The following is a 19,462-nucleotide window of genomic DNA, read 5'->3' on the forward strand; positions in this document are numbered from 1 at the left end:
ACATCGTGCTAGGTGCTGGGGATAGAAAGACAAAAAAAGAAAAAAGAAACAATCCCTGCTCTCAAGGAGCTTATATTCTAAGGGGATATGACATCTTCACATATAAGTAAATAGAGGATATGTATAAAATAAATACAAAGTGCTAAGAGGGCACATTACCTGGGGGAATCTGAAAAGGTCTACTGAAGGAGGGGGCAAGCTCTTTGATGGGAGCTGGGAGTGTCAAGGGGTGAAGAGGGAGGACATTCTAGTCATGGGGCGCATGCAAAGGTATGGAGGTAGGAGATGGATTGTCATGTATAGGAAAGAGGAAGGAGGCCAGTTTGGATGTAATTTAGGATATATGAAAGAGAATAATGTATTATTAGTCTGGAATGACACACTGGAGCCAGGTTGTAAAGGGCTTTAAATGTCAAGCATTGTTAAGATTTTATCCTAAAGGCAATGGAGAGCAACTGAAGATTCTTGAGTAGAGGAGTAAAATGGTCAGTCTTGCTCTTTAAGAATATGTATGGGGGCAGCTAGGTGGTGCAGAGGATAGAGCACCAGCCTTGGAGTCAGGAGGATCTGAGGTGAAATCCGACCTCAGACACTTAACACTAGCTGCGTGACCCTGGGCAAGTCACTTAACCCCAAAGAATATGTATGGATTGGAGAGAGAAGAGTCTGGATATGGGAAGACCAATTTAGGAGGCTATTTCAGTAGTGGATGTGAGAGGTGAGGAAAACCTGAAATAAGGTGGTAGCTTTGTGAAGGCACAGGAAATATGTACAAAGAGAAGTGGAGACTGAAGGAACAAAATGTATAGACAGAGTGGATTTGTGGGGTGAGAGTGAGTAGTTGATGACTGAGTTTGTGAACCTGGATGATTGGAACAATGGTGGTACCATCAACAGAAAGAGGGAGTACTTTGGGAGGAAAGATAAGTTCTGTTTCGTGCAAGTTAAGTTTGAGATGGCTAGTTTGAGTTTAGTTTGAGATCCAGTTTGAAATGTGCAGTGGGCAGTTCTATACAGCAGGGCAGTTTCCTGCTCTATCCCCTTCCCCACTATGCAGTGGGGCTGGAGCTCAAGAGACAGTCTAGGGCTAGATATGTAGATTTTAAAAATAGTTTCTTAGGCAATTGGGATTAAGTGACTTGCCCCGGGTCATACAGAGCCAGTTAAGTATCTGAGGTCACATTTGAACTCAGTTCCTCTGGGATAGGTACTCTATCCACTGTACCACCTAGCTGTCCCTAGATATGGGGATCTTAAAGTTGTCCTCAGAAAGATTGTAATTCAATGCATGGGAGCTGATGAGATCCCCTGGTGAGAGATCTGGAATAGACCAAGTAAAAGAAAAGAAAAGAGAAAGCAGGACAGGAAACTTGGTGGAACAACCATAGTTATGACTGGGATGATAAATAAATGAAGAAGACTGAGGAAGAGTGCTTACATAGGTTGGAGGAGAACCTGGAGAAAGCAGTGTCATAAAAACCCAGAGAGGACAGAAGATATATAGGAGGATCTCATGAGCTCTCCTATCTCCATTTTCTGCATTCTCTATAGCCTGCCTGAGGTGGGAGTGGAACTCTAGCTACACTTCTTTGGAATTCATTCAATGGAATTCTAGTCAATTGGATTCTGACAGCTTTAATTGTGCTCTGCTGATTCTTAGCCAGTGAAAAGCACCCAGAATTACTGTTCCTACCTTTCCTTTTTTAAAAAAACTATTTTCCTCTTTTCTCCAGAACTTTTCATTTCTCTTTAGTGGTCAAGGAAGCAGGATCTGGGGTGGTCGAAGCATGCTTTGAGTTCAGAGCATTGAGAAGAAACCATGCCGGAACCTTCCTTTTCCCAACCGCTGCCAAACCTCCAATGCTACTGGAGAAGTCTTACCAAAATACTAGTTCCTTTAGAACTAGGAGTATTTATTCACCGTTTAGTATCTTGATCTGCTACCCTTTCCACTGTCCCTGCTTCTCCCAAGGGAATGCCCTTGTTTCACCTACTTCTTGCATATAGTTTTGGGTCCTCTGTACCACCAAGTCAATATGGGGGAATTTGAAGCGGCTCTTGAGGTCTTGGAGTTGTTCTTGGAGTAGCATGACCTTCAAGTAACAAGGTTCCATCTTCACTGAGTTCAGAGGAAGATTCATCAGCTGTCTCAAGTGCTATAATTTGGTGAAGAAACAAAATAATTTTGAGGGAGGGAAGGCTGATTTCAAGGACTGCATCCTAAATTCTCAATGTGCATGAGTATGTTTCTAAGTATAAGAGCCCTAAGTCCATGAAATCTACAACCTGCTCTATTATTCTGCTCTTTTGATTCTTACTGGGTGCAAAACCTGCAGAATCATTTCTCCTGCTCTCCCTTCTTACTGTTTCCTCCTCTTTCTAGAACTTTTCATCTTTCTTTAGTGGGCAAGGAAGCAGGATCTGGGGTGGTGGTGGTTCCTGGTATTAGTATAACCCTATTGATAGAAGAGGAACAGAGCTCTGAGGAAATCCCAGTTCTAGCTACTCACTGTGGAGCTTCAGGAAAATGCAGGTTGTAGAATTTCGAATTTGGAAGGGGCATCAGAACTCTACCAGGCCAACCAATACCTGGACAGGAATGCCATCTATGGCATCACTTAGCCAGCAACTGAAGATTTCCTTTGATAAAGAATTCGCTACCTCCTGAGGCAATCCATTAATATAATCATTAGACAGTTTCTCCTTACCTTGAGCCTAACAATGATTTCTGGCAAATTTCATTGTAAAAGGGATGGTTTAGAACACATAGAAAGGGAAACATTGATGGTGCCACACCTTCATCAAGAACAACTCATACCAGACTAACTTTTTTTTAAGGACTACTAGACCAAAAGATCAAGGGAATGACATAGACTCAGTATTCCTGGACTTTGGCCAGGAATTTTATGTCTCCCATGGTGTTCTTTTGTTAAAAAAAATAAATAAATAGAAATGAAGAGATGTGGGCCAAATGATTGTACAGTTAGGTGAATTTGGATCTGCTTGGATGATTGGATCCAAAGAATGGTGATTGAGAGATTGCTATCCCATGGAGGGAAGACTCTAAAAGGATAGCCCAGAAATCTGACCTGTTCAACATTCATTATCATACAGAGACTGTTGCCATTTCACTTAGATATGGAAAAAATTTTAGGGGATTTAATTAATAAAGAATGATGGTCGGTTCTCAAGTGTTACAGAGAAAATCATTATCCCAAACTTTCTCAGTGCCACATCTTTATAAACTGTCCATTAAAAAATTCCAAGAGAGCTTGGCCAAGATGAGGACTCCTCAAATACCCCTTAGGTCCATGCCCAACTAGCTGTTCTACTTTATTTATTTACCTCCTTCAGCTGAGCAGGATCTTTGTTGGTCTGAAAACTTTGGCTGATTTCATTCACCTCTTTTTCAAAGAGGGCCCGGACTTCACTGAACCCAGAACTCACTGGCCCCATGAGTTCCTCCAAGATGGAAGACAGGAATGGTTGCACACTCTCTGCACAAATTCGACCAGCAGGTTCAGCTACCATGACTGAGGTAGGAAACAAAGAGTCATGAGTTTGGGGTAGTTGTAGAAATGGCTGCAGAAGGGCAAGAGGTCAGGTCAGACTAGCATTTTACAAGGGGCTTCCTGACAGTACCCCATTGCTATGGTGAACCAGCTTGGTATTTGCTGTGCCCAGTTTTACTGCCCAATGATTGCTGTCATATCAAGCTGTTATCTCATTGTATCTATTTTCTTTTCTTTCTTTTTTTTTTTTTTGGTGGGGTGATGGGGGTTAAGTGACTTGCCCAGGGTCACACAGCTAGTAAGTGTCAAGTGTCTGAGGTCGCATTTGAACTCAGGTCCTCCTGAATCCAAGGCTGGTGCTTTATCCACTGTGCCACCTTGCTGCCCCCCATTGTATCTGTTTTCAAAAATCCCTTCTCTCCCTAAGCTTTCTTTTACCCTTCGAGAGAGACACACGCTTCTATTTCTTATAAACATGCAAAGAAAGTGCTGTGCATCTGACACAAATGGAGAAAATACTGGTGACCCACACTTCTGGATATTTCATTGTACTTTTGAATATACTTAAATACTACTGTGACATATTGGGAACAGCAGTGAGGGACAGTGGTGAGAAACCTCCAAATCAAGAGGACCTGAGTTCAAGTCCCACTTCTGACAAATTGCCTTGCATGATCCTGGGACAATCATGTAACCTCTTAATATCCCAGATAATTCTCTGATACTATAAGTTGCAGAATAGAGCCTGAGATACATTAAAGGGAGTTTCCTCACAAAAAGTTCCCGACCCCCAACACCAATTAAAGCAGAGTTCTATTTCAATAGATATACCTGTGCTTACACACATACACATATATTGTACATGTGTATATCTATATATAGTTCCAGCCATATAATATTCTCTTTACTTGTAAAATAAATGAGTTGAACTAGATAGTCGCTAAGGTCATTTCTAGCACTAAATACTTTGATTTGCTTTTTCCTGAAATGTTTTGGTATATATTGTATTCATTTATCTGCATATCTGTTGTATCCTCCCAATAGAATATAAGTTCTTTGAGGACTGGACAAGTTTTGTTTTTTGTCTTTCTATCTCCAATTTCTAGGGAAGAACCTTGCATATTATTCCTCCACAAATAGATGAGAAAGGATTAGAACTTTCTTTGGTCAGTAAAATGATTGTTTTTATCTAAAGGAAAAAAACAAAGACCTATGAATATAATTTGAATGACTGGGCAGCTATTTTTTTTGGGGGGGGGGGTGAGGCAATTGGGGTTAAGTGACTTGCCTAGGGTCACACAGCTAGTAAGTGTTAAGTGTCTGAGGCCGGATTTGAATTCAGGTTCTCCTGACTTCAGGGCTGGTGCTCTATCCACTGCGCCACCTAGCTGCCCCTGGGCAGCTATTAACCAGCAAAATTATTTGCCACAAAAACAAAAGAGAACAATAACATTCACAATAATAATTCTAAAAAGCATCTTATTAAAATGATAGAACAATCATGAAAGGTAGTCTTGAAAAAGAAAAGCACAACAATAACCTGAGCCTCTAAACTGCTGAAGTGGTGGTCAAGCCAGGGGGTAGAGTTTAATTTTAATTTGGGAGCAGAGTAAGGAATAAAGTAGGCAGAGGTGGAGAATGGAGAATTCAAAATTTCTTCCCTGCTGTAGTGCAGATCAGACTCCAAATTACAATTTTAGCCTTATCTCCTACTACACCCCTCCACATTCCCTAAGTTCCTGCCAAATGGGACCATTTGCGTTTCCTGAACAGGCTCTGTATTTTCCCAATTCTTTGTCTTGGCTCATGCTATTCTTTATAGAAGGCTATACTCTCCCCGCTATCTCTATTCACATCCTTCCAAGCTGGCTCACATTCCACCTCCTTCATAAAGGAAGTTATCCCAAATCTCATCTGGGAGTGAGCTCCCCTAACTCCAAATTCCTTTAGTACTTTGTGTCTTTTAACTACACCTAATACAACAAGCATCTATTGGGTACTTGCTACATCCAGAATACTGGGCTAGGTGATGTGGGGAGAAAGATATTTTAAATGAAAATTAATCTTACAGTCTAGGAAGGAAATCAGATGCCATACTAGACAATTATAAAACATACTATGTGATAGGTACATTGGAGAGTTACAGGACCAAGCCCTGTGTGAGGGAGATGGGGAGGGGAAGGAGGGGAAAGTTTGTCATTGACCAGGGTTCAGGGAAAACTACTTGGGAGAAGACATTTTAGCTGGACTTTAAAGGATGGATAGGAATTCAAAGGGTGAAGAGAGAGGGTATTCCCAGCACAGGAAACAGTGGTAGCAAAGGCACAGAGGCAAGTAAAGGTAATGTATGTTCTGGGGCAGGGAGTAATCTAATCTGATGGATGCTAAATTTTGGAGGGGAATAATAATAAGAAGAAAGCTAGAAAGATAGAGCAGAAACTCCTTTTTGATTGGGTAGGGCCTTGAATGCCAAGGAAAGGCATTTTAAACATTATTTGTTCGGCAATAGTAGCTACAGAAAATTTTTGAGCTTAGCAACGAAATGAGAAGATCCACGTGTAAGAAAGACTATTCTGACAATTGTACTAAATATAGATTGAGGAAGAGAGTGAGCTGTGGTGGAAGGCAGAAGGCTACTGATGTATAGATCAGGTGGATGGTATGGAGGGCTCAAAACTAAGGGGGTGACACTTGAAATAGCATGAGTTTGAGAGGCATTATAGTTATAACTGTTCTAATGACAAGCAGAACAAGCCTAATCTCTTTTCTGCATGACATCCAGTAAGATCTTCAATTCAATTTTATTTAATAAAAATGTATATATTCTACTATGCACAAGACCAGGTATAAGATATACAAAGACAAAATAAAATAGTCCCTGACCTCAGGGAGATTAATTCCACTAAGGGAGTGGGGTAGAATACAACAAATATATAGATAAATCAATACAAAGTAATTACCAGAGGAAAAGTACATGAACAAAAAACTGAAGGCGGAAGTGAAAGAGGTGACACCTGAAGGATTCTAAGGGGTGAAAATTTAAAAGGTGTGCATTTGGACATTGGAAGGTGAATTAAAGGGAATAATATGAATAGGAAATTAGGCTGGAAAGATAATAATACCTGACATGTAAACAGCACCATAGGGTAGTAGCAAGGTGGAGCAGGGGATAGAGTACCAGGCCTGGAGTCTGGAAGATCCGGGTTCAAAGCTGGCCTCAGACACTCCCTATCTGTGTGACCTCGGCAAATTGTGTAACCTCTGTTTGCCTCAGTTTCCTCAACTGTTAAATGGGGATGATAACGACATCTAACTCTCAGGGTGGTTGTGAGGATAAAATTAGATAATATTTGTAAAGTGCTTAACACAGTGCTCGGCACATAGGAAGAGCTATAGAAATGCTAGTCACCATCCTCCTCTTCCTCACTGTCATCATCCTCATCCTCATCCGATGTAGATAGCTTGGCTAATGGAAAGGGGCAGAGAGAGGGAAAGCTATCAGGGAAACAATGGGAAAAGGCAGCCCAGCAGAGAAAAAAATACTCCTCAGAGTAAAGATCGAAATGTCCGGTTTCCTAGCATCTAATTTGCACAGAAAAGGATTAAGGAGGATTAAGGAACAGAATTTGAAGAAGCAGAGGCTAGAAGGAGGAGGATAAGGTAGTTGGCAAGAGAAAGTGAAGAAAGTTAGAAAAGGCAAGTTGAATAATTAGCTTATGCAAATTTGTAAAACAAATTAATGAAACGGACAGAAGGTTGACACAAAGGTGAAGGGAAAGTGGATGTAGCTGGGGCTGGGACTATGGGTGGAGTTGTTGAAACAAAGGAAAGGAATTTGAGTGAAGCTGCTATAAAAAGTTTTAATTAAGTGTATAAGCTTGAACACCCACAATTTTAACACAGGTTCAGGAAACAAGGCGGAAGAAGAGGAGGGGAAATTGTGTAGTGCCTTGTATCAAATATGTGATATTTCCTTTTCTGCCACAGTCAAGTGGCTGTTGTCTGTGTCACAAGGGTAGGCACTTCTCCCTCCTGTAGGAGAAGGTAAAAGAAGACTTTAAAAATGCCTCTTCTCACGCACTTCAGTTTGTTAGGGAGAATGAAACGTTCCTAAAGAAATCAGAAGTAAAGAGTCAATGGGAAAGAAAGGAACTTGAGATTGAGGTGGGGAGGCCTGACCCTTGTCAGAATTATGGAAAAGGGAAGTGCAGGCAAAGGAAAAAGGAAAGGAAAAGGATAGTTGTACAATCAGAGTAAAAAAGAGGCTCTTCCTGAAGAGGAAAGAGCTGGATGCTTGAAGAGAAAGCAACTACTTCTTGTTCCAAGGATGATAACTCTCAGGTGAGAGATCATTTAGTAATGGGAAGAGGAAAAAAAGAAGAGTGGGAGAAGTTGGCAATTCCCTGCTCAGAGGTTTTCAGGAAGTTATTTGTTGACCTGATAACAACAACAGAAAGGTCTGATGTTCTCCTCAGGCATGTATGTAACATCCAAGTACCCACTTCTGGTGATTCACATGGGCAGAAGTGACACTTTCGAGAGGAATGTGAAAAGTATTGCCAATTATTATAAAGTCTTGGGCAAGAAACTGAAGACCATAAGGTTGTTTCTCTTACTGTTGCCCATTGAAGGCAAGGAATGCAGAAGAGAACAATTAATTCAGGAAGTGAACAGCTGACAATGGGATCTGAATTTCTGGATCACAGCTGATAATATAGGGCTGACTGATTCCAGGCTAGAGATGGAGTACACCAAACAAAGATTGGTAAGAATGTTTTTTGGTTTTTTCCTGGTACTTAATAAATCTAATCAAAATTGTTTTAAAATGAAAAAGGATGGAAAAAAGGAGACCGATTATGTATATACCCTAAGTTAGATAATATAGAGTAGCCTCAAAGAAGGAAGTGTAATAGTTGCTGAGAATTTCAGAAATTCACAGGAGATTCAAGGAGAAATTTACAATCCAGAAATTCACAGGAGACAGAAATCCAAAATTAAAGCCAGAAGTAAAATCCATGGATACACACACACACACACACACACACACACACACATCCCTCTCTTACCTTTCTAGTTTTCTTACACCTTATTTCCCCTGATGTAGGAGGTGAAAAAGGGGTTAACAGAAAAGCCTAAGACCCAAGCTTTAATTCAGATATTAGCTCTCAAAGGGAGTCAGACCCCAGTTAATGGATAACTTACAAGTCAGGATGCTAGGTTATCATACCCACAGCGATCAGTACCCATAACGGGACCATAAAGGGTCAGGTCATATAACAGTAAGACACAAGACAGGGTATAGAAATTCTAATGAAAAATGTGAAACCAGTCATGGGAAACAGAAAGAGACATGCACAGAAAAGGCCAAATTTGTCCCCAGATTCACCTTATAACGTGTAAACCCCCAAAACACACCTCTACTGAAAAAGGTACCCACCTTGGGGGTTGGCTTAGGACCCCAGGAACTCCAAATTAGGATATGCCCTCCCCTGTACCTCCCCAAGGTGGAGATTATTATAATGAGACTGATAATCAATTTATCCATACTATAAATATAACTGTCTTTTCTTTCACTATTCGAGAGATGCCTTTCCACTATTCTGGTTCTCTCCCTGTGGTCACCTACAGTATTGCAATAAAACTTGGGAAACTGAGTCACTGAGTCTTGTAATTCTTTTGGGACAACTCATAATCAATTTGACCCCAAATTCCATCCCACATCCCCCCCACTCCCCACCCCCCAGGTTCTCAGATCCAATGACATTGGCCTCTTGTCTGTTCCATGGACACACATGAGAGACACTTCCTTTCTCAGCTCTGACCATTTCCTTCGCCTTTCCCCCATGCTTGGAATATTCTCTCCTTAGTTCTGCCTACTGATTTCCCTGGCTTCCTTTCAGTCCCAACTAAAACCCCACCTATTACTAGAAGCTTTTCCCAACACCTCAATGTTAGTGTCTTCCCTCTGTTAATTATATCCTATTTATCCTGCATACAGGTTGCTTTGTATATATATTTGTTTGCATATCTGACATATGGCCTTGATTTGGGGAAAACATTTCAAAGACTTCAGAGGAATCACTGGTAGGATCCCATGGACTAAAATGCTGCAGGGACGTCCACTCAGGAGTGATAGGAAATGCTCAAGAATGGTATTCTGAAGACAGAAAGGGAAACCACTCCAATGAAGAGGAAAATGGGATTTGTCTGAAGAGATTGATGTACATACACAGGGAACCTACCAACTAACTTCAATTTTTAAAAGAAATGTACAGAAAATGAAGGAAAATGCACATACCAGAAGATCAATATAAGAGCATGGACCAGTCCTGAAAAAAGATGACAAAAGGGGGCATTTTACCTAGATGGGGAGACAAAGGATCAAAGAAGGCACACATAGCTTTTTGATTAGTGTGACTAGAATGATGGTAACTGACAACACAGAGGGGGCAGAAATGCTTAACTCTTTATTTTGTCTTTGTTTTCTCTGCAAAAGAGAATGAACTTTTCCTCTAGAAACAACAGAACAAAAATGACTAACTCAAGATAAGAAAGGATCAGTGAGAGAATACCCAGATGCCTTTCATGAATTCAAGTCACCTGGCTTGGATGAGCTACATCCTTGGGTACTGAAAGAACTAGCAGATAGGACTGCTAAGCCACTGTCACTGATATCTGAAAGATAGTGGAAAATGGATTATAGTACTAAAAGATCTGAGAAGAGCAAATATTTTTTCTGATTTTCAATAACAGGAAGAGAACAGAATCTACAAATTATAGGCCAGTGAATTTGACTTGTATTTTGGAATGGAGTAAAGATAGCATTGGTGAATATCCAGAAAGGGAGACATTGATTACAAAGCATAACACATTTCAGATTGAGGCAGTCTCCCTTTCTGAGAGGATTACTAGGCTACTATCTGGGGGAAATGCTTCAGATATAATTTACCTAGATTTCTAGGAAAGCTTCTGATGAAGTGTATATGTGTGTGTATGTGTGTGTGTGTATGTGTATATATAAACACATATACATACATATATACATATACATGTCTGTGTGTTTGTGGAGCAATGTGGATTAGACAACAATACAATCAATCACTTGGACTCAGAACTGGTTTGACAGCTGGACTCCAAGAGCAGTTGTTCATAGTTCTTCTGTGTGAACATGATAGACAAGACTCCAGTGGAGTGTCCCTGAAATCTGTGGTTAGCCCTGTGTGTTTAACATTTTTATGAATGATTTGGATAAAGATACAGATGGCATACCCATCAGATTTGCAAATGAAACAAAACTGGCATGGAGAGCACAATAATGATCAAATCTAGATCCAAAAAGTTCTTGACAGGCTAGATCATTGGGCTGAATCTAATAATAAAAAATCTAATAAGAATGAATGTAAAATATTGCACCAGGCTACAAAAATTCAATTTTGCAAGTATAAGATAGAGGTTAGACAGCAGTCCTAAAAAAGATTTGAGTATTTTGGTGGACTACTTTATAAGCAGCAGGGTCAAGTGTCAACAACAACTAATGAAACTTTGGGACTATAAGGAACCAGGCTTCCAGGAATAGAGAAGAAACAATCCTACTGTACTCTGCCCTTGTCAGACCTCAACTGGAGCAACGTATTCAGTTCTGGGCACCATCAGAGTTTTTTTAAATGACATTGACAGACTGGAGGGTATCCACAGAAGGACAGTGAATGGCTTTGAATTCATGATTGGGCATGTTTAGCCTGGAGAAGGAAAGAGGGACATAATTGCTTTCCCTTAAGTTTTTGAGGGGCTGTCACATAGAGGAGGGATGAGATTCATTCTGTTTGGCCCCCAAGGGCTAAACCAGGAATAATTTGGGGGCAGGGGGAAGAGAGGTGGGAATTGCAAGGAGACAAGTTTAGCCTTAATGTCAGAGAGAACTTTCTTTTCTTTTTTTTTTTTTGCGGGGCAATGGGGGTTAAGTGACTTGCCCAGGGTCACACAGCTAGCAAGTGTCAAGTGTCTGAGGCCGGATTTGAACTCAGGTCCTCCTGAATTCAGGGCCAGTGCTTTATCCACTGTGCCACCTAGCCCCCCCCCCCCGAGAAAACTTTCTAATAATTAAAGGTGTCCAAAAGTAGAATGGCCTGATTAAAAACCTCTTTAAAGGTCTTCGAACAGAGGCTAGATGGTTATTTGTTGGGCATGTTAAATTGGGGATTCCTTTTTTTGAATGGGTTAAACTGCACATCTGTGGAAATCCCTTCCAGCTCTCAAATTCTGTGATTCCTAGACTTTTGTGATTCCTAGACTTGATAATTGTCACACATCTAACACTAGGGAGGAGATTTGAACCCTGGTCTCTGCTGACTCTATCTCTAGCTCTTTTTACTATACAAAGCTGCCTCCTAAAATAAATCAGAGACATTGCAGAGAATGCAGGTGGAAGGTGTTTGTATTATATCCTAGAGATAACAGGAAGTTAACCTGTGTGAGAGTGGGGAAGTGATGTGGCCAGACCTATGTTTTAGGAAGATTAATTTGATAGCTGTGGATTAGAGGTTGGGATTGGAGAAGGGAGAGACTGAATCACAAAATCAGAATGGCAGGATGGAAGGAGAGAGAAGGAATCTCAGAGGTTACCTACTCCAAGAAGAATATCAAAGGATCTTATTAAGAGCAAAAGTGATTTTTCCCCCTCACTTGCTATACAGCATGAGAACAGTCTTAAACAATTATCACTCCCCACCATTGTTTTAATTAGTACTCTAAATTATTTATTTTAGGTATAATATAGGATTACAGAAATGTGTTGCTTAATCAGGAAGAAGACTTATGACTAGTTGTCATTAGCAATTGGCTGCTTAATAACGTGTTCCCAGAGAATGGCTCAGAAATGAGACTAAAAGAAGAGAACCTTTTATCTCTAACCTCTGATTTTTCCAGCTAAGAAGTTCTTTGAGTTCACAATCTGATCCATGTCTGACCGAATGGTTCCTTCTAGGCCCTTTGTCAGGGCTCTACATTCCTCTTTCAAAGCACTTAATCCTTCTGAAACTTGATGCTGGACCAAGTTGTAGGCTTCTTCTAAAACCTATAACAAAACATAACACACAAATGAGTGTTCTGCAGCCTATCGTCTTGACACTCCAAAGAACAGAGATTAGGTTTGTTGACTGGATCAACATAACCTGAACTAAACCACCCAAAAAAGAAAAAGTTCTTGTTTTTCTTTCCAACTTATGGTGAGTTTGTTTTTGTCCTTATGCAATTGAGACTGGCCAGAAGCAAGAAGTAGTCATAAAATACAATTCCCTAGCCAGGATTCTCTCTTTAAAAAGAAAAAGAAATCCACCAGTTGTGAGAAGGTAGTGCCAATTTTGTTTTACCCACAAACACAGAACAGTAATAAAGCAATAGAGTCACGTACGCTAAACCAAGCTCTTTTTCTGTCATTCTTCTTTCCTTTCATTTTAGGTAGAAGGTCCGTCTGAAGGGTTGGCAGGAGCTCTTCCATCACTAGGTTGCTCAAGATCTGTGGGATCAAAGAAAATACATAGCTTCAGCCCTTGGGGGTTCAACTGAATTAAAAAATCATCAAGTGACTTCCATGGTATGGGGGGAGGGGAGAAAGAAAAAACTCCTGGTTCTCCCCACCTTTCCTCAAATGCCATTTTTTTCCATGTCAGCTGGAACATAGATCTCTCAGCTGGCCTCCTGTGCTAATCACAAGAGAAGCAGGTTCTAAAACTACAGATCACACTATTGTGCCCATTGAATGAGGAATGTAAAAAAAATTTTTTTAAGTGATACATATAATAGAATGGTCCATCATGGAAATGACAGAAAAAAAGAAATCAGAGCATAGAAAGATTCAAATGAATTTACACAGAGCAGAGTAAGAACCAGAAAAACAACATTCAAAATGACAACAACATAAAAGGAAACATCAACCAAATAATACCGAACATTATATAATTATAATGCCCAAGCTTGCCTCTGGGAAAGAGCTGAAGGACCGTACCTACTCTTCATTGTCAGGGGGAGAGACTACAGGGATTAAATATAGTTAATGTGTTGGTTAGTGTTACTAACTTTTTTCATCTTTCTTTTTAAGTCTTTGTTACAGAAGATGGTTCACTGGGAAGGGATATATCCAGAGATCAATGCAATGGAATGAATGGGATGGTGATTCTGTTTCCATGATGTTGTTTGGATCTGTCCCCTTCTCTCCACTCACATAGCCCCTTATCCCCTCTTGCCTAGACTACTGAAATAGCCTCCTAAGAGGCCTCCTTGCTTCAAGTTTCTCTTTTCCTTCTAATCCATCCTCCCTTATGGGGCAGCGAGGTGGTACAGTGGATAGAGCACTAGCCCTGGAGTCAGGGAGACCTGAGTGCAAATCCAATTTCAGACACTTGACATTTAGTAGCTGTATGGCCCTAGGCAAGTCATTTAACCCTGATTGCCTCAAACACCCCCGTCCATCTCAAGTCATTCTAATGTGTATCTTGCCACTGGCCCTTGTGTAATTTAAGATTCTAAATGTGGATTCTAATCTGTTCCCCCAGTTTTGGGGGAAACTGACTAAAAATCACTGATAAAACGAGTTTAGGTTTTTAAGGGTTTATTGGAAAATAGAAAGAAAAAGATTGAGAACAGAATTCTAACAGCCTGGCATTCCTATCTTTCCTCAAATTTCCTGTGAAGTCCTCTGTCGCCACCACCATCAAGTCCGGAAGCCAAAAGGCCAGCGCTTTCTGCGCAGGCTCCCTTTCCTCCTTCCTGTCTCCTCCCAGACCATAGGAGGCTCCTCAAGTTGATTGGCTGGTAGCCTTGATAGACAGCACCCATGAGCAAACGTCATTTCCTGACGCCAAGGAAAAGCCACAATGCCTCTGAGGCATTTTCCTCATGGTGGAGCTTTCCCACAGCAAGTCTCAAGTAGGTGGCGTCATTCCAATCATTACACCCTAGGTAGCTCTGGAGGAGACTTTGCACAGCCCTTCCTCACTTAAATCCAATTCACTGCAAGACATGACATCTGTCAAGGTCCCCTTCAAGAATGAAGGACAAACAACAACTTTAGCTGATAAAGTGATACTTCTAAAATACACATCTAACTGTGCCATTCTCCTGCTCAGTAAACCCTGCTGGTTGCCTGCTGCCTCTATAATCTCTGATTGACATTCAAAGCCTTTTGCCACGGGCTCCAAGCCATCTATAGTGCAGTCAAGTTGGCCTTCTTTCTGTTCTTGACACATGACACTCCTGTTTCAATGTGTTTGCTGTCCACCCTGCCTGGAATGAGCTTCCTCCTCACTTCTGTCTTAGAATCTCTTGTTTTCTTCAAAGACCAATTCAAATGCTATGTCCTACATGAAACCCTTCCTGACACTGACCGCTGCTGATGCTTCTCCACTAGATTACTTTATATTTATTTTGGATCTATATTATAAAAGTGTTATATGGCTGCAGGTTGTATTTGTGTGGCCTTCCCTGGCTGGGTTCAAATTCCACCTCTGACAATTACTACCTGTGTAATATTAGGTGAGTCATTTAACCCCTTAGGGCCTTGGTTTTCCTTATCTGTAAAAATGAGAGGGAGGATGCTCGATGCTTAATGTCCCTCCTAGCTATAAATCTACGGTTTCATGAATCCCATGATCCTGATAGAATGGAAGACTCATAGAGGAAAGGACTGTATCATAAAGAATTTTGTATCCCATAGTTCATGGCACATAGTAGGCCCATTATAAATGCTTGTAGGTTGATTGTTGGTTGATGTATAAATAAAAAGCATTATTAATAAAAACTTGGAAGAACTTCCCAATAATTAGCCCAACCTACAACCATCACTATCAGGATGTCCGGTGTTCTCCAGCTATTCTTGTGCCATATGCCATGCCACTGCCTGAGCACCATCACCCCATCTATACCATACCCCTTTCCCCCTCTAGCTCTTAGAGCAGCAATCAATCAAATCAACTTTATTTTCCCAAAGGGAACGAGTCAATCAATTATCCCGAGGCTCTACTCACAATCCCATGGATTCTCTAGACCAAATCACCTCTTGCTGGCCATTCTTTTAAAAGTCTTCCCTTATGGAAATATAAACTCCTTAAGGGGAATGAATGTTTCTCTTTTTGTATTTTTATACCAAATAATTTAGCAAAATGCTTTAGAGTGAGCACCTTTTAAAAATGCCTTTTCGCTCATTCAAAGGATAGTTTTATTTGGGAGTGAGTGGATGGGTTTATCTGGAGCTTGCAGGAGTCACAGCCTCTCCTCTGCCATCTTGGCTCTGCCCCCTCAAAGGATAATTTTAACAAAAAAGAAAAGAATGGGCTACAGGTTATGTGTGATCAAGTAAGTGCTACAGGTTTCAATCCTGGATCTGAAGCCACAGAAATCTTGAATAAGACAACCTGAAAAACAAACAATTCTTAAACATCCCAAGTGTTAGAAACTCATTAGAATGATGGATTCTTTCTTTCTTTCTTTCTTTCTTTCTTTCTTTCTTTCTTTCTTTCTTTCTTTCTTTCTTTCTTTCTTTCTTTCTTTCTTTCGTTCCTTCTTTCTTTCCTTCCTTCCTTCCTTCCTTCCTTCCTTCCTTCCTTCCTTCCTTCCTTCCTTCCTTCCTTCCTTCCTTCCTTCCTTCCTTCCTTCCTTTTTTTTGGCATGGCAATGATGGTTAAGTGACTTACCTAGGGTCACACAGATAGTAAGTGTCAAGTGTCTGAGGTCAAATTTGAACTCAGGTCCTCCTAAATCCAGGGTCAGTGCTTTATCTACTGTGCCCCCAGAATGATGGATATTTTCACATAGAAAAGAGCCAACAACTTATCATACTCCAAACAGCAGTGGCATAGCATTTGGAAGGGTCCCAAGAGATCATTGAGCCCAGCTCCCTTATTATTTAGGCAGGAATGAAGGCTCAGAGAGGTTAAAGTCATACAACTAATTAGTAAAAACCCTGAGACCAAAACTCAACCTCCTAACTCCTAAACCAGGGAAGGAATAGAGGTGCTGGGCTTAAAGTGAGGAAGTCCTGAGCTCAGATGGAACTCTTAGACACTTAGTGGCTGTGTGATCTTAGGCAAGTCACTCAACTTCTGTGTGCCTCAGTTTCCTCAACTATAAAATGAGGATCATGACAGTTCCTACCTTGTAAGTTTGTTGTGAGGATCATATGAGAAAAATCTAGCTTAGCACAGTACCTGGCACATAGTAGATACTAAATAAATGTGTATTCCCTTCCCATTCCTCCTCCTTTCCCACTAGGTTACACTTGCCAAGGTGGGTTAGGTACAGGTCAAAAAGAAATTGATCCTTGTGGATAGAGTTATACCAGTCCCCCAGAGCAGCCAGGTAGCACTGTGGCTAGAACACTGGCCCTCGAGTCAGGAGGACCTGAGTTCAAATCTCACCTCAGACACTTACTAGTTGTGTGACCCTGGGCAAACCACTTAATCCCATTGCCTTAAAAACATCTGGGGCCATCTCCAGTCATCCTGATATATATCCTTGCCATTGGACCCAGGTGGCTCTGAAGGAGAGAATGAGGTTAGTGACCCTGCACAGCCCTCCCAATGTCCTGGTCCTCTTCAAGAATGAAGGACAAACGGGGCAGCTAGGTGGCGCAGTGGATAGAGCACTGGCCCTGGAGTCAGGAGTACCTGAGTTCAAATCCAGCCTCAGACACTTAACACTTACTAGCTGTGTGACCCTGGGCAAGTCACTTAACCCCAACTGCCTTACCAAAAAAAAAAAAAAAAAAAGAAAGAATGAAGGACAAACAACAACAGCAATCAACAACCTCAGCTTAAGGTGCTATTATTGGCTTGTAAGCTCTTTGAGGGCAGAACTGTCTTTTGCTTCTTTTTGTATCCCTAGGGCTTAGCACACAGTAGGCACTTAATAAATGTTTACTGAATGAATGACTTCATATTTCCATGTCAATAGGGATCAAAGCCTTAACATAGAAGGACAGCACATTACAAGTGGAGTTTCAAGTGGGGCACCAGCTGCTAAATCATTTGTAGACGACCTGCTTCTGGGTCGGGGTTTCGTGCATAGCAGAGCAGCTCCCTCGCTTCGATCTATTGAAAGTCAGCCCTTGACACAAGCTTTTGTAAAAAAAAAACAAAACAAACAAAAAACAAGTGGAATTTCAGTCCCCAACAGGCAGCAGAATCAATTAATCAATCGACAGGCATTTATTAAATGCTTACTATGTTTTAGGCATAGTGCTGAGCTCCAGGATTTCACAAACCCACAAAAACGTTAAACAGTGTCTGCCCAACGTGAGGAAGTGATTGCTCTCTCTAGGAAGTGGCTTATATTGCCCATGACCATGCCCAGCTCTAGAGGGAGGCCTGAAGAACTTACAAACAACAGGTTGGAAACCCCCTGGAATCAAGACTAGGAAAGTAGCTTTTACCCCTAATACACCACAACAACATGCACATGCCTAGGGACTAAAACAAATGTTACTCAGACCTGAATCAGACCTTAAGAGGTCAACTCACCCAGGTTTCTGTGTTCAGAGTGGGCCTAAGAAAAATCAGGCAATGAAACTGATTAAAATCAAACACTAGGTCAATCACTTTCACTTATTCAATTAATTCGAAAAGCATTTATTAGGCACCTGCTATGCTCCTGGCACTGAGTACAGAGACAAAAACTAAAACCATCCTTCAAGGGACTTATGGTGTCCTGCTAAGAAAGAGCATGTACTTGCATAAGTAAATACAAAAGAGATATAATGGAAATGCGAAGCTATTTTGATGGAGGAGTGTTATTGGCAGCTGAGAACTAAAGCCTAGGAAAAGGTCTCAAGTAGAAGGTAGTAAGTGAGCTAAGCTGTGAGAGTAGCTTAAAGAGGGGAGAGTGAGGAGGGAAGGAGTGCATTTTAGTATTGGAGTGCAGAACTGGGCAAAGGTACCTAGGCAGAAATGGAAAACCGTACATGACCAAAATAGCAAATATGATGGAAGGAGAGTGTAGGAAGGGGACCAATGGAAAATAAGCTTGTAAAAGGTGCTTAAAGCTAGATCAGGAAGAGTTTTAAATTGCAAACAGAGATCTTATTTTTCCCCCCTAAAGGCAATAGGAAAAAGCTGGAGCTTTTTGAATAGAGAAGTGACATAGTTTGATTTGTATTTTAGGAATATCAGTTCAGAAGCTGAGCAAAGAAAGTACTGGGTAGGGAGGAAACTGAAAGCAAGGAGACCAATTAAGAGGCTATTTCAACAGGCCAGGCAAAATGAGGCCTGAACCCAGGGGATTAGCCATGTCAATGGAGGGAAGGGGATGGTTTGCAAAAGAGGATATGGTGGAGGGGGCAGCTAGGTGGCACAGTGGATAAAGCACCAGCCCTGGAGTCAGGAGTACCTGAGTTCAAATCCGGCCTCAGACACTTAACACTTACTAGCTGTGTGACCCTGGGCAAATCACTTAACCCCAATTACCTCACTAAAAAAAGAGAGAGAGAGAATATGGAGGTAGACATTGGATATGGGGTGGGGAATAAGGAAGAATAGAGTCAAAGATGACCTGACATTGTGAACAGATATCTTTTATTGGTGGCCTCTACAGAAATAGGGACATCAGGTTGGGGCCAGGGGAGGCAAGATAATGAGTTCTATTTTGAATATGTGTGAGATTTTTTGAGGATATCCAGTTGGAAACATCCAATAGCAGGTCTGGACTAGAGCACAGAAGAGATATAAGGACTATTAACTTTAAATTATTTTCTCAGGGATCAAAGGTAGGGAGATGAATGGGGCAGGAAAAGGACACAGGGACTCTCAATGTGTCTCCCCGAAATAGATACTCATTAACTATTATAGAGTTATATTTTACATGACTTCATATGTATAATGGGTATCATTTTTCTTGCCTTCTCAATGGGTTGAGGAAGGGATGGAGGGAGGGAAAGAATTTGGAACTGAAAATAGAAAGAAAAT

At 41.1% G+C, this 19,462-nt stretch overlaps 1 protein-coding gene across 1 annotated transcript in view; it reads right to left on the minus strand.

Annotated features, from left to right (window-relative positions):
- Nucleotides 1–19,462, minus strand: part of NIBAN1 (niban apoptosis regulator 1) — a 206,616-nt gene that overhangs the window by 16,909 nt on the left and 170,245 nt on the right. The window contains exons 7-10 of the mRNA XM_044005440.1: nt 12,922–13,026; nt 12,423–12,585; nt 3,346–3,533; nt 1,995–2,156 (exon numbers count right to left, since the gene is read on the minus strand). Of these exons, the coding sequence (XP_043861375.1) occupies nt 1,995–2,156; nt 3,346–3,533; nt 12,423–12,585; nt 12,922–13,026 (618 nt within the window). The remainder of the gene's footprint in view (nt 1–1,994; nt 2,157–3,345; nt 3,534–12,422; nt 12,586–12,921; nt 13,027–19,462) is intronic.

Source organism: Dromiciops gliroides, chromosome 4 (assembly GCF_019393635.1).
Source record: "Dromiciops gliroides isolate mDroGli1 chromosome 4, mDroGli1.pri, whole genome shotgun sequence".
In the NCBI taxonomy this organism is placed as follows: Eukaryota; Metazoa; Chordata; class Mammalia; order Microbiotheria; family Microbiotheriidae; genus Dromiciops; species Dromiciops gliroides.